This window comes from Prunus mume, linkage group LG3 (assembly GCF_029339155.1).
Source record: "Prunus mume cultivar Tortuosa linkage group LG3, ASM2933915v1, whole genome shotgun sequence".
Classification (NCBI taxonomy): domain Eukaryota; kingdom Viridiplantae; phylum Streptophyta; class Magnoliopsida; order Rosales; family Rosaceae; genus Prunus; species Prunus mume.
Window position 1 is genome coordinate 16,599,860 of NC_142700.1, and position 19,912 is coordinate 16,619,771.

Consider the following 19,912-nt stretch of genomic DNA (forward strand, 5'->3'; position numbering starts at 1 on the left):
CCTCAAACCAAAAGCCAACAAAAAAAGTACGGTACTAAAAACCAGTTGAACTGATTCCTTCACAATGTTTCATCTAATTCTCATTGGTGGTTTTTAAATACTAGTGTCATCCAAATGGGTAACTCAATCCAATGGGCCAGTTCTTGAGCAGATAAGGTAGCCCCTGTGCCCAGTTACTGTCCACAGCATGATCAAGTTGCAGAGTATATTTATTATTGTACCACAAAGATGGGATTTGATTTCCAATGGTTAAGTGAAGCCATGGCCATCCATATTGGTACCCGTACACAGTTCTAGTTCTTTTCTTGTCAGCATACATCAATTCAAACGAAAGGGGAAATCTTAATATCTTGGCAGTTTAGGGTTTACGTGGTTAATCTAGGGTGGGGTGGGGTGGGGTGGGGGCTAATTGAAGTCTAAAACTGAATAGGAAATTAATTAAGCAAAACCAGGTGCTGGGATTTTGAGCTTCTGTGGGCTTCAACTTTAATAGTAAGGGAGGCAAGTGGTGGTGCTATAATTAATTATGGTAGATATAGAATATAGTAGGTATGTGATATTTGAATGGTGGATCTATAGTTTTATTTTTTAAGCAAACTTGGGCACCCTTTTTTTCTCACCCATTGATTGCTATCTTTCTGTCTTGTTTGATATTTCACCAAAATAAATAAATGCAGAGACTTGGGTTTCCAGTTTCCAGCTTGTAATGCTATCCACAACGCCAACCACCCCACAAAGATTTTGACAAGACATTTCTGTGCTGGAAAAAAAAATATGTTTAATATTGACTAATAATTTAATTGGTGTTGCATGAAGGAAAACTACTCGACAAGCAAAGGTAATCCAAAGACAGAAGAACTTTGATGAACATCCACTACATGTGGTCTGTCTGTGATAATTAACTTTATTTGTGGAGAAACAAGGAAAAACGAAAGTGTAATTTCCGCTCGTGTTTAATTTGTTTTGCACAATAAAGAGCACTCAATTTGTCAACCAAAATAAAAAGAAATAAAATTACAATCATCATGTCACATTATTTTTTTTTTAATGCAAGCGATAGTCTAAACTACAAGGAGAGAGGAATTTCTCACACATATACTACCACGGTGTTATGGGAGTTCAAACTTGAGATCACTGATCTGTAAATCAAGGCCATTTTCCACTAACCCATGTCAAACACTCTTAATAATCTATACTATAATAATGAAAAATATATGATCCTTTAACCCTAAATAGGTATAATAGACCCCATGTGCTGAATTAGATAAGACATCTACAATGGGGCTCTAAATGGACTCTACCACCATGGGTGATCACATTTTAGAGACTCATTTGGGATGTTAGGGCGTCTACAATGAGGCTCTAAATGGGCTCTTCCATCATGGGTGCTCACATTTTAGAGACTCAACTGGGATCTATGCCCATTTGAGCCTCTTAAAAATTCTCACAAGCTCAAGAGTGGGTTCCACAGGAAGAGAAATTCACATGTGGGTGCACCCGCATAAAATCAGGCATGGCCGATCCATTGATTTTGGAGGCCCTCTACAAAGGGAGATGTTGAGGACCTATACATACAAGTAAAAAAATACTTGCAATCAATAAATTGAACCAAACACATCCTTAGTGACATCAATTGCACCGCAATACATAAATAGAACCAATTCCATCCTTTAACTGCATCAACTAAATTTATTTTCTCATCGGTGTTCCAAGGATTACATATAAACCCATGTGATGCAACAAGTATAATGATAGTGCCAGTGGGGGAATACTGGGTGGTTGTCATGCCCAAAGCTCCGTTGATTAATGAGCTACCTAGACCCCTGACCAAGCTAAACAAGTCCATGTGGTATGGAAAAAACCTCGGCATTGTTTTGTGAAAGCAAATTGTGATGGGGCTTGGGTGGCGCAGACAAAATGGGAGGTTTTGGGTGGGTGATTCATTGTAGGTTGGATGATGCAAGCAGGAGTTCAAGGAGATATGCAGTATGGGTTTGCTCTCGTCGTTAAAGTAGATCATATCCATGCAGTGTTGATTGCTTGCCAGCAAGGGAGGTTTTGCTCGTGTCATGGTGGAATCTGATTCTCTAACTGCCATTCAGATAGTGAACGGGGAAAGACTAGTGGATGTGGAGGTGGATGGTCTGCTTTTCGACATCCAGGCTGTGACTAGAGAACTTCAAGAAGTGATTTTTATTCATGCCCTTCGCAGTTGTAATAAAACATCTCATGAAGTTGCATCTTTTGTATGTAAGAACAGTGGTATCCACCATTGGGATTTTGTTCCTCCTAAATGGCTTTTTAATACCTTTGCTTTTGAAGCCAATGTAAGCTTTTGGTTATAATAATATTAGTTCTTTTTCTGGAAAAAAAAAAAGAAAAAAAAAAGCTCACTCAATTGTATTTTACATTAAAAAAAAATATTGACAGTTCAAAAACTAACAAAAAACAGCAAAATGAAGCAACAAACACAAATTAGTAGTGTGTTTATAAGATTATATTTGTACTTTTTTTTTTTTGGTCAACCTATTATATTTGTACTTTCATTTGTTTATAAGATTGAGTTAGGGAATTGAAAACAAAAAGAGGCCCATTTTCTTGTTTTCTTTTGTGAAAAGGCCTTTTTTATATTCAAAAAGTAAAGTTTAGATATGTAAAGGGCCTCTTTTAGTTTCTTTTATAACTGGGCCTCTTTTAATTTGGAAGCTCCAAATTTTTGGGAGCCCTGTGCAGTCACCCAGCCTGCATAAGCTATGGGCCAGGCCTGAAATCAGGCCAAAACACATGAACACGATGTTGGACTATATACTCGCACAACAATAGTGATAGATACATGCACGCTCATCAACCGCGCCAGAAATTCTGTTTAGTTGCTAAATGAGTCTCTACAAGTGGTGGGAGCACCCCAAATTTAGAGCCCTCCATTGTTGATGCTCTTAAAGTCGCTTAACGCAAACCCTCATATGTCATCATATGTTTAGTTTAAATGGATTCTATGGACGCCCAAGGACTTACTTAAAAACACCTATCAAAGTCGTCTAGCCCAGTAGAAAAGGTCTTAATTTAGACTTGTTGTCTCATATTCGAATATCATAACACATTAGTAGTGTGTGTGAGAAACTCTCTCTTATAGTTTAGACTATCGTCCATATTTATAAATAAAAAACACCCATCAATAATTTTTATTTATTTATTGATAAACCATGCACCTATATAAAATTACTACACGACTAATTGACACCCAAATTGAACGCCCACACCACCAAACTCATCAAACTTTCCCTTATGAAATGTTGAAAAAGATCAAGGATAATGTGATTTTATTGGGACCCTTTTTTTTGGAGACCTAAAAGCATTGGGCTCCCTAAACCATCTCCTAGACAAACCACTTCAAGGACTCTAAATCGAGAGAGAAAACTTTCCCTATAATTTAATCTGCTTTATTTAATGAGTATTTCAAACTTTTATTTAATGCTAATTATTTTATTTTTAATAGAGATGGACCAATTAAAAAGAGGATTTAATGCAAATTAGAGATGGTTGAAGTTGAAATTGGAGACCTTATATTCTTTTTTTTGAGAGCATCACTGTAGATGCTTTAACATCGAATTTTTTTTCCCAAATTTATGCAAATGGTCCAATTTCCCAAAAAATTAATTAATTATACTTTATTTAGGAGATATTTTTGTGATACTTGTAGTTTATTTTTGGTATCCAGAGAAAACTTCACACCTTTTATCATGGTGCTTGAAGAAACCCGAAACGGACGCCAAAACAAGTTTTCAATTTTATTTGAGTTCACCCATAGATCCGACAAAACGTAAAACATAACTTCCTTTTAATTTCTTTCGTCTTCCCGTTCTGCTTTCAGCCATTAACGACCAGTCGAAGCTGAATCTGTGGTGCAGTGTTTAAGAAGCAAAATTCGCATATAAAAAAATCCACGAAAGGTACGTAATATCTCGACTATCTTATCACTTATAATTATTTTTTATTAAAAGTATAAGACTGCTGTTCAATTTTTTCTCCTTCTTTATGGAATACGAAAAGAAAAGAGAAGTTACCATTTTTTCCCCTGGAATTGGATTTTATGTTGTGTCCGTTTAGGAGTGTAGGGTATTAATTTTTAATATTTGTACAGAATTAAAATTTGACATGTAGAATGCTATTTTCATATTGGTACCTTTGTTAGCGACTGTGAATTCAGAATAAAGTTTTTTTTTGCTGGAAAATTCAGAATAAAGTTTCTGTTTTTCAGTTAAGTTTGTGGGCCATAGCTTTTTTTTTTTTTTTTTTCTTTCACAAATGCTGAGATGGTATGGGGCACCATAGGGTCTCAAATTTAGTTGCTTCAATCTTTTTGTTTAAATTATTGTTCTTTTGGTTTTTCGTTAAGTTATAATTGTCTTTGCGATGATGGGTATCAAAAACTGCAGCAAAACTGTTTCACTTGTATATGGGCTGTGATGGGATGTCTTGGGCTCCCATAGAATGATGTGAATATGGAGCATGGCTTTATCTGTGGTATTTAGTAGTATGTTGGAAATGGTTTTCTAGTTTTGGAGTGTTATCATTGAAAGAAGTTGGCATGTAGAGAATTTAGGGGGTTGTATTTGATTCGTATTGAAAGAATTCAGAAGTTGTAAGTATGGCTACTTTTATGGTTACTGGAAAAAAGTTACGAATGATGCGTCTGCAGGTGAATATATAAATTGTACTTAGTTGTGAATTCTTGTACTTACAGTTATGTAGGGCATAGAGTGGGAAAATTAAGGGTTGACAAGAGCTGCATGAGACTGGTGAGGGATAAAGAAAATTTAGTTTCTGTGTAGTTATGCTCCAAAAATGGTTCCAAATTGCAATTACTACATCATTCTAGCTGTGAAAATGTGTCCTGATTCTCGTGCGTATAATTTGAGTTGTAGTGCTCTTTGGCTTGAATTGGAAAAGTGTTGCATATTGATGTTTGTCGTTACCATGATTAATTTTTTGCATTCTAATGGATTAGTTACGTTTTAATATTTTTCACAATGCTAACTTGTTCTAGATGGCATGTTTAGCTTCAATTATATTAGAAAAGGTTCCTTTACAATGGTAATCTTTTGTTCACTTTCTTTTGGAGTGAAGGTGTGGACTTAAGAGGGGAATTGAGACCCCCACCAATTTCTATTAGTTGTAACAAGGAATTGCTCATTTCAATTCTAAATCTAATGGAATTGCGCTTTACAAAATGATAGTTTACAAGTAGCAGTTTTAATTGGTTTAAAATTAAATATGATTCAGTTTTGCCTCAAAATTTATACATGGGAGTTGAATATGATTTCTTTCAGTTGTATGCACAGATGTATGTTATGCTTATTACTTATTATGATTGAATAAATTGCAGGGATACTGGTTTTACCAGAGAGCACATGGAAAACATGGATGATTCAACATTGGCCAGAGAATCAGACCTTAACTTTGCAGTTGATAACATAGAAAAGGCTTATCGTTATGCTGATGAAAAGAGATTTGAAAGAAGGGATTGTTTCAATGAGGATCTGAACCAACATGAGCAACAGAGTCCCCCCTCAATCCATGCAGATGTAGATTTCAAATATGAAATTTCAGAATCTCTTCCAGAAAAATCTTACCCTGTCCCAACTGAATCTGATCAAGACAGTGCTATTGAAACAAAATTTGTCCATGAGCAAGAGAGGACTGAGTCTCCATTCAAGGACAATAACCATTACCAAGGTGAGATGGATCAGTTGCATGGCAGTAATTTTCTTAACCCCTCCTCTCAATCTAAGTCGCAAACTTTCCATAATGAAATGGGAACTGAAGATTCTGCTCATTCACAGGACTCTCCTCTGACAGAACGTGCAAACCAGGGAGTGGGAGAGGATGATTCTAACGTGGGTATGCCTACTGCTGTACCTCCTGCTGGAAGAGCGAAAATGATTTATTCCGAGAGGTCACAATATGAATCAGTTAAGTCTTCCATTCATGAAGTTGAAAGGGAAGCTAGTGATCAATGGAAAGAGCAATTGTTATCATCTCCTAAGTTGCACAGGTGGGATAATGAAAATCAGAAAGATGAGTCGCCAGGTCAGAACAATAACCCAGGCATCGGCAGTTCTGATATTCAATCTCTCGGAAGAATCATCAGAGGATCAATATCTCCTAGAATAAAAAGACAAATGTCACTTTCACCTGAAGACTCTCCTTCATCATGCCACTCGCCCAATAACCATGAGCATTTGCCTTCTCATCAAGGTTCTCAAGACCAGTCACTTGCACCAAGATCACATAGCCAGCATATTTCTTCACCTGATCATTATCTCCCGCCTACACAGGGCATTCTACAATTTTCCCACCCTAGGGATGGTTCTGCTCTGAAGCACATACCTGCATCTCCAAGGTTGCATGGGTCACCCCCAAGGTCGCATGGCTCACCCCCAATGTCGTATCGCTCACCCCCAAGGTCCCATCACTCACCCCAAAGGTCCCATCGCTCACCTCCAAGGTCCCATCGCTCACCCCCAAGGTCCCATCATTCACAATCAAATTATGGGAGAAGGGACAGATTGGAGTCACGATCACCCATTCGGCATAGAGATTCTTATGGTTACCAGAGGGCATATCGTGAGAGATCTCGATCAAGGTCCCCATGTTCAAGAGCTCATCATAGATCGACAAGGTTAACTTCTATAGCCTCTCTGTTATCTTATGTTAAAATTCTACTAGTATCATTTTCAAGTGGCAACAATTTAATAATTTGAACAAGTTGTAAGACATCTGAAAGTGAAAGTTTTGGTTTATGGATTTCATTTGGTACTCTTATCCTCTCCAATGACCAACTCAGCAGTTAGAAAACTGCATTTTTGAAACACCCATGTTATCTGTCCAAATTACTGAAAATATGATTGTAACACATCAAACCTTCATCAAACATCATATATGGTGGGAACTAGCTCTCTATGAACAATTTTTCTTGTTCTTGTGAAATATGTCAAAAAGATTCCTTATCCCTAATTCATATGCATTACCGTTAACTCAGGATTCTATACATTGAATAGTGCAAGGTTTTAAAATTAAATGGATATGTAGCTTAATGAGTGGACCTTTCACTCTTTGGTTGTGGCAAAGGTCTTTATCTGTCCATCTATCCATCTATCTGTCTGTCTCTGTCTCTTTATCACCTAGTTTGGCCCCCTAATATTTTGTCCTTAACTTATAATAGGGGAAGGCATTCTCCAATGCAAAGGTCCCCTTCTCCAGAGAATCATTCTCGTCACCAATCTCCTAGAAGGAAACCATGGTCACCACCGCCTAATAGGAAAACTGGATTAGGGAAACCTGGAAGAAATTTATTTGTTGCAGGTTTTAGCTTTTTGACTACAGAGAGAGATCTGGAAAGGAAGTTTTCTAGGTATGGCCGAGTACGAGATGTTCGTATTGTTAGAGACAAAAGGTAATTGTGCAGTTTATAGTTGCATACGATAACAATGAGGTGTTTGACATTGATACTTGATGATGCATTCTTTTGCTTTCTTCTTTGAGTTGAGTTTTTTTATGCATATTATGTTGTTCTTCTTAGGTCTGGAGATTCACGTGGATTCGGATTCTTGACCTTGGAAAGGGATGTAGATGCCGATGCAGCAATCAGAGCTCTAGATGAGACTGAGTGGAATGGTCGGATTATTCTTGTGGAGAAATCCAAAACTTGAGAGGGCATGAAACTCAGCTTTATCACAGCTCTTTTCAGTTGGTTAATTTTCCTTTTTGAAGTCAGTTCTGCCCATCACAATGTTCTTCAAAATTTATCACACATCAAATACACCTCAGAAAAAAAAAAGCTTTTTTCTCTTCATTTTTCTGGTGCTCTCTTTATTTCTATATTACTTCAATGGATCAATGTTTCCCCCATTTCATCTCCTTTGTGGAGATTAAATGGGTCAAAGATTCAAACAAACCAGTTGGTCTGAATAAGTTTAAACTTGAATGTAAACAAATTAATCAGATTCAACGTTTCTACGTATTTTAAAAGATTTAACTACTTTAAGTGATTTCCAAGAAGGAAAACACTTGCCTCCCTTCCTGGATGTAAGAACTCTTACTTTCCTATTAATCACAATTTGACATGTGTGTTGAGATTCTTCTTTTTGTGTTTTTGATGAATTATTTTTGCATGTATCAAACTTTGATTTGAGAGAAGTAGGAATGTCTCTTCCAGATAAGGAGAGACGTAGTGTCCTTCCCAAAATCACCTAAAGTGATTACGTGAAGAAACACGTAGGAGATGCTTTTCTCCATAACTGATTTTAGCCCTTTCCCAAAATCACTCTCTAACGAGCCCTTAATCTCTGGTGGTGAAAACAAATAAATACAGAGGTGGGGTGATTATTATGGTTGGTACAAGCTTGGCCATCTTGGCGATTAAAATATGGAAGATTAGAGACAATGATTATTTGTCTCAGTGGATCGGGCATGATCAGTTGGCAACTTTCGGGTTGGGACTTGACCAAAGCAAATGAATAAATCACGTTTAACGTAGTGCTCACGAACTTCTCAACGAAAATAATTAGTGCTAAGTGCTAACTAATCATGTTAATCATTATTCAATATGTTGTGGCCTAACACGTTATACATGAAAAATGCTTGCTTTTAAAGTATTGGTAAACCAACTTTTGATCTAATAGTATTGTTCTTCACCTTATTAGTTAATATCTTAATTAAGTTCGACTCATATGAATGCAAGATCGATTCTTTTGTAGGTATCATGTGGGAAATATGGGAAGCAATCACAAAATCAAAAGCCGAAAAGGTCTACTTTCTTAATTTTTGTTATGTATATTGGAAACAAAAACCTCTCAACCCTATATAAATCCAACTTTAGAAAAAGCACAGAATGACGTGCTACAAGACATGATAATGAGATAAAGTTGCATGAGAAACACACAAGGCCTTAGGGCCTGAGGCAGTTGCTGCTGAGCTACAGAATTTTTGCTTGCAAGCTACATTACTGTTAGCTTTTGTTGCTTCTGAAAACTTCTTAGGGTTTTTACTCAAACCTTGGATCTTTATGCGAGCAAAACTCAATAATAAGCCCAACATCAGCACACCCAATACCTTTTCCCACATTATCTATCCCACGAGAAAAATATTTGGCAGGCACTTATGTGTGTGAATGATTCTCAATCGTTGATAGTAACGATCGCTAATTTAATATATATTAACGGTTAGTAGGCTTTGGCATTACATATGTGGCGATCGTCCTAAGCATCTCATTCCCACAACAACTATGTTTCTATGAAACTCACACTCCTTTTTTTATATTTATTTTTGGTGATGCTTCTAAGAGAGAGAGGGACTTTCCTTCGTGTCTGGGGTTTGGGCATGGCAAACTGGGTCATTGCTTCAAAGCGTGTGGAAGCACAAGCACATAGCATTCAAAAACGCGTACTTGCAATTTGCAAACGTCCAGTTTCCTTTCAAAGTCGCAATTATTTAACGAGTTGTTCAGCAGAGTTGGTAGAGAAAAACCCATGCGTGGTCCCGCTACCGTGTACCGATGCACACGTTTTCTGTTTCCCGTTTCTTATCGAATCACGACAAATACCCATGTGGCCACGTGTCCAATCCAATATAAAAAAAAGAATGCTAACGACATTCTCTCTAATGAACTTTCTTCATTTTCCTAATAACATGTAACTCTTCTCTCTCACTCAAAGACAATGTTTTTAATTTTTAAAAAACATTAAATTGTATTTCCATATATACCTTGACAGAAAACTAAAAAGTCAAAAATCCTTTGAGTTTTCACAGCCCGATCCCAAAACACAGCCCGACCTCTCTCTCTCTCTCTCTCTCTCTCTCTCTCTCTCATTTGTGCAATGAGAAAAAAAAATCCAATATTTTTTCTCTCTCTAACCTCTACAGACCCTTTGCTTCCCAAATCATGAAAGTTCAAACACTTTTTTTTTTATAAACGAAACCAAATAAAAATAGAAAATAGTGCTTTGGTGGTGAGATTTGAGAAATAAAATAAAAAATTGTTCAATTACAGACAACAGAGAAAGCGAAGGAGGTGGGAAGGTGGGGGGCTGTTGGGTAGGGATGAGGGAGATGTTTGGTCGTAATGAGGAGAGGAAGTGGGTTTCTTTCATATGCTTATTTGGGTACTGGTCATGGGTCATTGCTGGGATTTTTTTTCTCATTGCACAAATGAGAGAGAGAGAGAGAGAGAGAGAGGTTGGGCTGTGTCTTGGGATCGGCTGTGAAAACTCAAAGGATTTTTGACTTTTTAGTTTTCTGTCAAGGGTATATATGGAAATACAATTTAATGTTTTTTAAAATTAAAAACATTGTTTTGAGTGAGAGAGAAGTGTCACATGTCATTAGGAAAAAGAAGAAGGTCCAAATGAGAAGGTTAGAGAGAAGATTGCTAACATTTCCTATAAGAAAGGAACTTGTGAGATATGAATATCACTGTTTTGCTATTCCCAATCAACCACATACTAACACGTAAAAAATTATCATGCATGATATACCCTGATTAGTTGAGAATAACACTGTTTTGTTATCTCTTTCACACAAGTGTTTCTCTGTACTCGCTACATCTTTTTTGAGTGATACATGCTCCATTTGAGTCCCACTTATTTTCAGTCCCTAAATTGATCGGATGGCTTGAAAATTCCCATGTTCATGACCATGTTTAACCTTGTGATGCACAATTCCTCATTTTTGCATTTTGGGTATTAAGGATGAAGAAGTTTATTATACGGAAAATATTTGTCTCTTTTCTCGTTAGTGAGTCACAGTTTAACACGTATGTATACATTTTTTATTATTATTTTAAAATTATTTTGTATATGTGTCAAATTATGATATGCATAAATAAGAGAAATGTCTTTCCACTAATATTTTGTGTCCATAGTAAATTATCACACTCCAACAACCACTCTATGATTACTCATCTTCTTGAGTCGTCATACATAAACCAATTAACTATTAGTCTAGCGATAATTTTGTCCATTTTGTTCGAATAAGTTTAAAATTAAATCCCCCTTCTCTATTATCCAAAGAAGAAAAAAAAAATCGACTACCTTACTTTGCTTTTGTCAGATTATATTATATGGTAGTTAAAATTTAAATTATTTAAATTCCTCTAATATTATGGTATAGACAATCTCTTCATAAAAGCATAAAACAATGGGCCAAAAAGAGCAACCATGATTGAATTAGCATCAAGAGTTCCCTTGACACTTTGATATTAATGAATTTGGTCATCATAGACTTTGTAAATGCAGTCTTTTTCTCCGATGGCTCATTATGGTCTTCTTCTTGATTGGTCTTTGTGTTTTGTGAGTTGATTCATAACAATTTTTATATTCCAGAGGATTCAATTATTTTGGTTATATTTTACAATAACATGTGCAAAGTGGGTTTTACTAAAATGTTTAATGCATTTAAAATTGGGGTTAATGGTAGTTTAGTGCCTTCTGTTGATGAATCACATACCATCCAAACCAAACCCATGTTAGATGTATCATTGAATCAAAGTATCAGCCACTCTTCAATGCCTTCCAAGTTCCAAGCCTTCACCATCTGTATCTTATAAACTACTTGAATATTGAGAAAGAAGATAATGATAAATAAATTAGTCAACTTTGATTCCTTAGCCAACGTTTAACGAGAAAGACTTTCATAAAACAGAAATAACACTATTTAATTATTTTTAATTCAATAATATAATACGCGTAATAATATTTTCGTGGCATAACATTATTGTTCTAGAATAACAACACATTGTTGTTCCTGTAAATTTTTTTTTTTTAATTCTTCTGTTTTCATCAGCCCAGTCGCTGTCTCTGTCTCTTCGATGGAATTCGGAAGCCCTGAAATGAATTCGACAATTCCACTTCATTGAATAGTTGACCAAGCTCTTCTTTACCTTGTATTCTACTTTTCTCAAACACCAAAAGTCTGATCCTTTCTCCTTTAAACCCTGTCCAAACTGAAATCCCAAATTCCCTTCTTTATCACATGCTCTGCAATAAATTTCTCCAAATCCTCATCTGCGCTCTCTCTCTCTCTCTCTCTCTCTCTCTCTCTCTCTCTCGACCTTTTCCTTAAATTAGCAACTTCTAGTTCAGCTGTTATATAATTTCTGATCCAAAATTCTTTTGCTTTCTCATCCTCTGAAATTTATTATATTTCAGCATAATCTTCATAAGTTCCCATTTGCATTTGGGTCTTTTCCATTCCTAGGAATATTCAACTTCTGTTGTACTTCTGAGTTTCTGATCCAAACCCATTTGCTCTTATTCCTGCAATTTCAGCATAGTTGTATTTGAGCAATAACAACAAATGGGTAAGTGTCTAAGCAAAAGCAAAGATTCAGAGCCACAATATAACGGTTACAGATCAGGAGGGGGGGCTGGGGCACACTACCAGAAACCTCATGAACCTGTTGCTCCCCAACCCAAAGCCTCTGCTCAGCAAGCCCACCACCAGTTACCTGAAAAACGTGGGTCGGCAGCAGCCCATCAAGAACTCCAACCAGCATGGAAGCCATATGTTCCAGTCAAGAGCCCCAAACCAGTTTACAGGCCAGACACAATTCTTGGCAAACCATATGAGGATGTTAAGCAGCACTACACTATTGGTAAAGAATTGGGTAGAGGTCAGTTTGGTGTGACTTACCTTTGCACTGAGAATTCAACTGGCAATAAATATGCTTGCAAGTCAATCTCAAAGAGGAAGCTTGTCACCAAGAATGACAAGGAGGATATTAAGAGAGAGATTCAGATTATGCAGCATTTGAGTGGGCAGCCCAACATTGTGGAATTCAAGGGTTGCTATGAGGACAAGCAATCTGTGCATGTTTGTATGGAGCTGTGTGCAGGTGGTGAACTCTTTGATAGAATCATTGCCAAAGGTCATTATAGTGAAAGAGCAGCTTCTTCAATATGCAGGGCAATTGTTAATGTTGTAAACATCTGTCATTTTATGGGTGTGATGCATAGGGACCTCAAGCCGGAGAATTTCTTGCTGTCTAGCAAGGATGAGAATGCACTTCTGAAGGCTACAGATTTTGGGTTATCAGTTTTCATTGAAGAAGGTAAATTTGGCTACTTTCTTTCTTTTGGTCATTTGTGGTTCTGTTTTGTTTTCTTAAAGATCATTGGATAGTTACTTTACTTGCTTGAAAGTTTACTACTTTTCACAAGGACATTAAAGTGGAAGGCACTCAATATTGATTTATATCACAGCAATGATAGTTTTGGGTGAATAATGCAGAATAGTCTTCGATCAAAACAATTTTTTTTTTCATCTAGAATTCGGTTGCATTCTAAATGATTTCTAATAATTTAATACTAAACTCGCGCCCAAAGTCAATTCAGAACATAGTTGGATTTCATCGGATATTAAGTATATCTGGCAGAAGATTAGACCAGGGCATGTTTAGCTGGCAATTGAGATGGTAGATAGGCATTTTATCAAAACTTTCTTCTAAATATTGAGTTTATTAGCTTTAACAATGGCAGATAAAACAGATCTTTTTTTTTCAAGAAGGCAGACTGGAATTGAATTTCATCAGTTTAGAAATCACTGCTTTGAATTTATATTATTGTGCCAGGTTTAAAACATGGTACACAGTGCACCAAACATGTTTCTACTGCCATATTTCCATATTGGCTTCCATTATTTTCTTGGAAGTGAGATGAGAGTTCAAAAAAAGTGTCATGGAACATAAGAAGTTAATGGAGAAGGGAGGAAGAGATGAGTCTTCAATTAAGGACACGTCTGCGGTCGTAATTCTGTAGCTTGATCTTTGAACAATAATCTGAGCCACATTATGTTTCTGTATGGAGGCCGGACCTGTAGTTTTCCCACATTTAAGTTAACATTAATTTGTTTAACAGTGTTAATAGGATTTATATTTTAACAGTTTTGTTGAACTGAGTACTTTTGGAACTAGCCAAATTTTATAATCTGGTTTGCAGACCTTCCTACAATATTCTGTAGTCTCATGAAATTCATACTTATCCCTTAAGATGGCATCATGGAAACATATTGTGATACTCTTAAGATCTAGATTGTTTTCTTAATGAGAAACTCAACTCCTATAGTCATTTTGGTATCATTTCTTTTGTCTTTTAAAACTAGCAAGGTGTGGATTCTGTATTTTCTTTGTCATTACTGCAGATATAAGTAGTATGCTTGACAACTATTAGCCTTTTAGTGAACATTTATCTTTATTCTGTTTCATATGCATCCACTTGTAGCATAGCTATTCATATATCTTTCCATGGCCATCTCTTGTCAGGGAAGGTGTATCGTGATATAGTTGGGAGTGCTTACTATGTTGCTCCTGAAGTACTGCGACGCAGATATGGCAAGGAAATAGATATTTGGAGCGCTGGAGTTATATTGTATATTTTACTGAGTGGAGTGCCTCCATTTTGGGCTGGTAAAAGAACACTTCTATACTTGTTTTGTTTAACATTGTTAGATTTTGTACCACTTACGGGTTCTGTATCTTTCTGTTGGTTTGATCAATAGCTTTTAATGACTGATGCAGAAACGGAGAAGGGGATATTTGATGCCATATTGGAGGGCGAGATTGACTTTGCAAGTCCACCATGGCCATCTATATCAAGCAGTGCCAAGGACCTAGTCCGGAAGATGCTTACACAGGACCCTAAAAAACGAATTACTTCAGCTCAGGTTTTAGGTACAAATCTCTTAAGCCTCAATTGTGCCCAAGTTTCGTTTTTTTTCCACAATGGTTTTGAATCTCTTAGTATGGCTTTAAACAATTGCATCTATTTTTACTTATCCCTTCACTTGTGTGTGATTACAAGGTAAACAAAGATAAGTTCCTTCTTTAAGTGAGGTTTCATAATCAAAATATGGAACTAGTTAGGTGCTGTATCCACAAATTATCCAAGAGAAGCTACGAGTGTTGCAGTCTTTTGTTTTTGGTTTTGGAAGAAGACAATGTAGGTGCCCTAGAAAGCAAGATTATGACAACATATGCACACATTTCACATATGACACATATTAGTGCCTTGCTTAAAAAATTACACCGTATTGCAACTTTAATATAAAATTTAATACGTATTGACATTTCTTTGTGAAAAGATAAATTCACTTATTTTTCTTCCGGTCAACAAAAAATCTGGATTTTCAAGAAGTAAAACGCTGTATTGAGTATGGTAATGACCAGGACTCATTTCTAATAATAGGCTCATATAGATAGCAGAGTCATCTTTTCAAAAGTATAGTTCCTTTATTCCTGTAACTACTATTCATGGTAGATTGTCGTTCTTGCAAAATCCTTTTCCTTTTCTTTAATACTTGGATTATGTGTGGTAGATTTCTCATCTAACTGAAACTTTTGAATTTGGATGGCCAACTTAGAGCATCCATGGATCAAAGAAGGTGGAGAAGCGTCAGACAAACCCATAGACAGTGCAGTGCTTTCTAGGATGAAGCAGTTCAGAGCAATGAACAAATTGAAAAAACTTGCATTGAAGGTATATTTGTCCAGAGGTCTCTCACATGGAGTACTTTCATTTTTTAATCTGCGAAGCATTATATAAGGGCATGAGTCGCTACAGAAATACATACATTGGATCTGGTTGTGCTTCCCTTCTAATACAGTATACAATTTATGAATATGATTATAGGTTATTGCCGAAAATCTTTCTGAAGATGAAATCCATGGGCTGAAGGCAATGTTTACAAACATGGACACTGACAACAGTGGAACCATCACTTACGAGGAACTGAAGTCGGGATTGGCTCGACTTGGCTCTAAGCTTACGGAGGCTGAAGTCAAGCAGCTAATGGAAGCTGTAAGTTATTGACTTCTTCAAAATACCCCAACTTTTTGCTACCTTTTTGCATCCTACCCAACTCATTCAGGTTTTTTGCGTTTCAGGCAGATGTAGATGGGAGTGGAGCAATTGACTACATTGAATTCATCACTGCTACAATGCATAGACACAGACTAGAAAGGGACGAGCATCTTTTCAAAGCCTTTCAATATTTTGATAAGGATAATAGTGGGTAAGTTTTTGCTTCTTAGCCTCTAAGAATTGGCCGCACATTCTTGGTCACTCATTTTTTATACATGATTACCGATTGATATGTCTTGGGATTTTAACTTTCGGTTGAGTATAAGAGAAACATGCATCTGGAATTAGTTTGGTGCACAGAGGCACATTAAGATATTTTGTCTAGAGAGGCAAGTTGATTTGGATCTTAGTTTCACAAATATAGACCAGGGTTCTAGCAGAATGCGCGAGCACCAAGAAACTGGATGGGATTAGGCTTATGAGGCATTTGGGTAACCATTAATGATTACTAACTAGTCAATGCTTTGTTCTTTATTACAGTTTTATCACAAGAGACGAGCTAGAATCAGCAATGAAAGAGTACGGAATGGGTGACGATGCGACAATTAGGGAAATAATATCTGAAGTTGATACAGACAATGTAAGTTGACCTCCTTACAAATCATTAATTTTCTCCGTTATCATGCACATTAGTATTCAATTATGTTGGGCTTACAGGATGGTAGGATCAACTACGAGGAGTTCTCCACGATGATGAGAAGTGGAACGCAACCGCAGCCCAAGCTATTCTAGAGTTTATGATTCCATTCTCTGACTACTGCAAACCATAAGTTCCACCCTTAGAAATATGTGTAAATTGAAGAGGACTTTGAACCATATGAGTGGGTAATACTTGCTTCCAATTGCTTTCCAGCAGTCCTTGATAGTTGCCAATGAAGCCTTCACTTGAATTGGTTTTGAGTTACAAGCGCATAGAGCCACCATATCTATTTAATTTGTATTCATCTTTGTTTTGTTGACTTTATTTTAGTATGTTGATATTTCGAGGAATCAATGAAGAGAAAGCTATTTAGTTTTAGCTTGCATGGATGGGTCTGTGCCTAACTGATGCGTGCATCTTTTCACGTATCTTTTTAACACTTGGTTACAAATGAAGGTTTCGTTTTTTTCTCCCTTTTGAGAAACTAGGAGACGGATTCGAACTTTGGACATTTTTCAACATCAAGAAGAGAAATCGAGAAGAGAAATACTATAAAACGAATAGCTAGTCTGTAAAAATGAATAGATGATCCTACTACGTTTGGATAAGCCTTGATTGGGAAGAATTTATCACATCGAATTCTAGTGAACTAGTACATTGTTCCTCAACCCAAGTTCTCCAAACACAAACAAACATTCGATTGATGACCAAAACCAACTGGGCAGATGAAAAATGAAGTCCCATAACATTCAACAAAAATCACCATCAACAACAAAAGAGAAAGCAAAAAGAAGACCAAGCACAGAATTACTCCAACAAGGAGAGAAGTCTATAAATTCAACATGTATATAGACACTTCTGTTATTACAGATTTCCCAGAGCCAGCGCAGGGACTATTAGGAGAGCTAGCACATAAAACAAGGGTAGCAAAACTAATCAAATTTTAAGCCCCCTCCCTCCAATTTCCAAGCTCCAAGTCTTCAAAAACCATGCATCTTTATCTGCTCCTTCTTCACAATCTTGGCCTGAACAAGAAACTGAAGCACGTTCTTGCGTTGATCACCTTGGAGCTGAATTATCTTGCCAAGCTCTTTGTCCTGGACAACATTGCCGTTGCAGCAGAACTCTTTTTTCAGATCCTTGAGGATCTTCTCGTAGCTGAAGTCTTTCTTCAGCCCTTGAACTGTTGTCAGGCACTTCTTTCCATTCCTCTGCTGCACCCGGATATGCACATACTCCTTGGCTCCGGGGGCATCGGCGTCTTTGGCTTCGGCGAACGGGTCAAAAGCAGTTGGGATCTGGACGTCTAGTTCAACCATATATGTACTTTTTGTTTGGATTGAAAATCTAAACAAATTGAGCTGAAAAAACACACCGAAAAGAACAAATTTATTGTTAGTCCTCCTTTCAATATCAACGATCACAGTAATCAATCAATAATGATTCCCTCCATTCCAACTAATTGAGAATCATGTAACATCACAAACTCAAGAAATTCTTGAATTTGATTATAAAGGGTGTATACAACATCTATCTGTTGCTCAGAATGACGCGTTGCAGATACATGTATGATGTATGTAAGAACTTTTATCAAAAAGAAAAATTGTACGTGGGTTTTGTTTAAATCTTAAAAGAAGACATCATAAAAATGATTGGAAACATGCAACATGATGCATGTATTGAATTTGTATCCAAGTCCACATGAACAATATTCTCAAAGACATCACATCAAAGAAGGAGATCAAACACAGCCGAAGGAAATCATCATATACATGTAGCAGAAAGCAGGAAATAATTGATCGTACCAGAAGAATGAAAGTTGAAAAGGGTACGGCGTTGTTGGGGAGCCTTACCCGAAAAGACAAGCAGCTTTGGAGACGAGGATGGAAAAAATCTGGGAGCCTTCGGGTCCTTAAATATAGGCATGGAGGGCTGTTGGCGGTAACGCCTCAGCCACAGATTCAACAAACCATGGTAAAGCTAAGCTGGAGTTCGATTGGATTAGGATTAGGACAACTTAATTATACACGTGTACGGTTGAAATGGAGTGTCTGGGGCAGGGTAGAGATCATGCAGACATGTGCAAAAAAAGAAAATAGTGTTTAATTGATGGAGGGAACGCGTAGATTGAACGCACCCACTCATCCTCAGACTGGCAATTCCATGGAAAAAAGGAGGGAAGAGGGAGGGTGAAATTCGGTGGAAGATAGAAAGGAGAGCAACGAGTGTGGGACCCACCACCAAGAAGAATCCAGAATATGGAACCTGGAACATTGCAGAAAGAAGAGGAACAATGGAACATGGACCATCCATCCAATTGGCATATTAAGGTACGTATGACTTGGTTCATGCCTCATACCAATGATATTATTGGTGCTATCCAAATCCAATCCATGGGATAGAAATTTGACCAAAAAATTAAAAAACAGAGAGACTGATTAAATTCGGCATGCCTAATTCCATTCTTATGACTAAATTAGTCACCATCCAAATAACATCAACTAAAATTAGGGATCTTTTTAGCACACAAACAAAAAGAAATTAGTTCAAAGCGTGAAAACTATTAAAGAATCATTAATCCTAAATCTTATTAAGTCGTAGATGACCAATAATTTACGTTAAAGCGACTTCGCCGAGGCAACACTCTTCCCTTTAATTAATATATTTAACACCATAGCTCTTATACTATGTAGACACTTACTAGTTCATAAAACTTAGGCGATCACAACATGAGCCAACATTGTACATCAAGTTAAAATGTGAGCTACTGTTAGTTTGCAGGAAGTGGAGGTGAACTTGTATTGATAAGTTTTGAACACTTGTAGTTTTATAACTTTGATACTGAAATTTTGAAATTCTCTTAACTTAGTGGTTATATCGCCTTGTTTGATTTTTCTCAAAACTTAGGTGCAGTGCAACCTTAAGATGGATAAAGCATGGGTGCTTCTTGGGTAGATCAGATTAGCAAATGCATATCTAAACTTTAGAGGTGAAAATGGAATTGGAGGATCTGGAGAGGAGGTTACTTTGTTGTCTATTATCGAAACATAAAACTAAACCATCTGATTTTTTCTTATTCATCAGCATGATCTCTGAAGACTTCATGTTTACTTTGTTGTTTGCATCTGTAAGGTAATCAATAATGAGTGTGTTAATAAATATTGAGCTTAGCTTTCCCCTTTAAAAGTTATGTTTTGAATTTTTAGCCCTAAGTTATTAAGTCCACAGCATACCATTGACTAATAAGACTGTAATAACTTGTGTAGAAATATATCAACTATTTTCAGGTTTAAGAATGATGCCCAAAGGAAATGTAGATGAAAAGAGGCAATTGATTGACAAAGTAACTAACAAGAGC

At 36.7% G+C, this 19,912-nt stretch overlaps 3 protein-coding genes across 6 annotated transcripts; 2 read left to right on the top strand and 1 right to left on the bottom strand.

The window, feature by feature from the left end:
* The first annotated feature begins 3,605 nt into the window (after positions 1–3,605).
* LOC103326457 (uncharacterized) lies at positions 3,606–8,142 on the top strand. 3 transcript variants are annotated; one of them, XM_008228680.3, is made up of 4 exons: positions 3,609–3,950; positions 5,387–6,682; positions 7,226–7,456; positions 7,583–8,142. In XM_008228680.3, exons 2-4 carry the CDS (start codon positions 5,412–5,414, stop codon positions 7,710–7,712), a joined length of 1,632 nt encoding a protein of 543 aa, XP_008226902.2. In that variant the 5' UTR covers positions 3,609–3,950; positions 5,387–5,411; the 3' UTR covers positions 7,713–8,142. The 3 variants fall into 3 exon arrangements, with proteins under 3 accessions (XP_088904322.1, XP_008226902.2, XP_008226903.2); XM_008228681.3 differs by lacking the exon at positions 3,609–3,950 and having other exon boundaries at positions 5,456–5,736; positions 5,844–6,682; XM_089048196.1 differs by lacking the exon at positions 7,226–7,456 and having other exon boundaries at positions 3,606–3,950.
* Positions 8,143–11,810: 3,668 nt separating this feature from the next.
* On the top strand, positions 11,811–16,939 carry LOC103326456 (calcium-dependent protein kinase 2). The gene is made up of 8 exons (XM_008228679.3): positions 11,811–13,108; positions 14,318–14,461; positions 14,573–14,725; positions 15,415–15,530; positions 15,684–15,851; positions 15,938–16,065; positions 16,395–16,494; positions 16,572–16,939. Exons 1-8 carry the CDS (start codon positions 12,355–12,357, stop codon positions 16,644–16,646), a joined length of 1,638 nt encoding a protein of 545 aa, XP_008226901.1. The 5' UTR covers positions 11,811–12,354; the 3' UTR covers positions 16,647–16,939.
* A 422-nt stretch (positions 16,940–17,361) lies between these two features.
* On the bottom strand, positions 17,362–18,548 carry LOC103326455 (Translation initiation factor SUI1 family protein). Of its 2 annotated transcripts, none has more exons than XM_008228678.3 (2): positions 18,408–18,548; positions 17,362–17,915 (listed from the first exon to the last, which is right to left on the bottom strand). In XM_008228678.3, the coding sequence occupies exon 2, from the start codon at positions 17,871–17,873 to the stop codon at positions 17,535–17,537; it is 339 nt and encodes a 112-aa protein (XP_008226900.1). In that variant the 5' UTR covers positions 17,874–17,915; positions 18,408–18,548; the 3' UTR covers positions 17,362–17,534. The 2 variants fall into 2 exon arrangements, with proteins under 2 accessions (XP_008226900.1, XP_008226898.1); XM_008228676.3 differs by having other exon boundaries at positions 18,360–18,494.
* Positions 18,549–19,912: the final 1,364 nt, after the last annotated feature.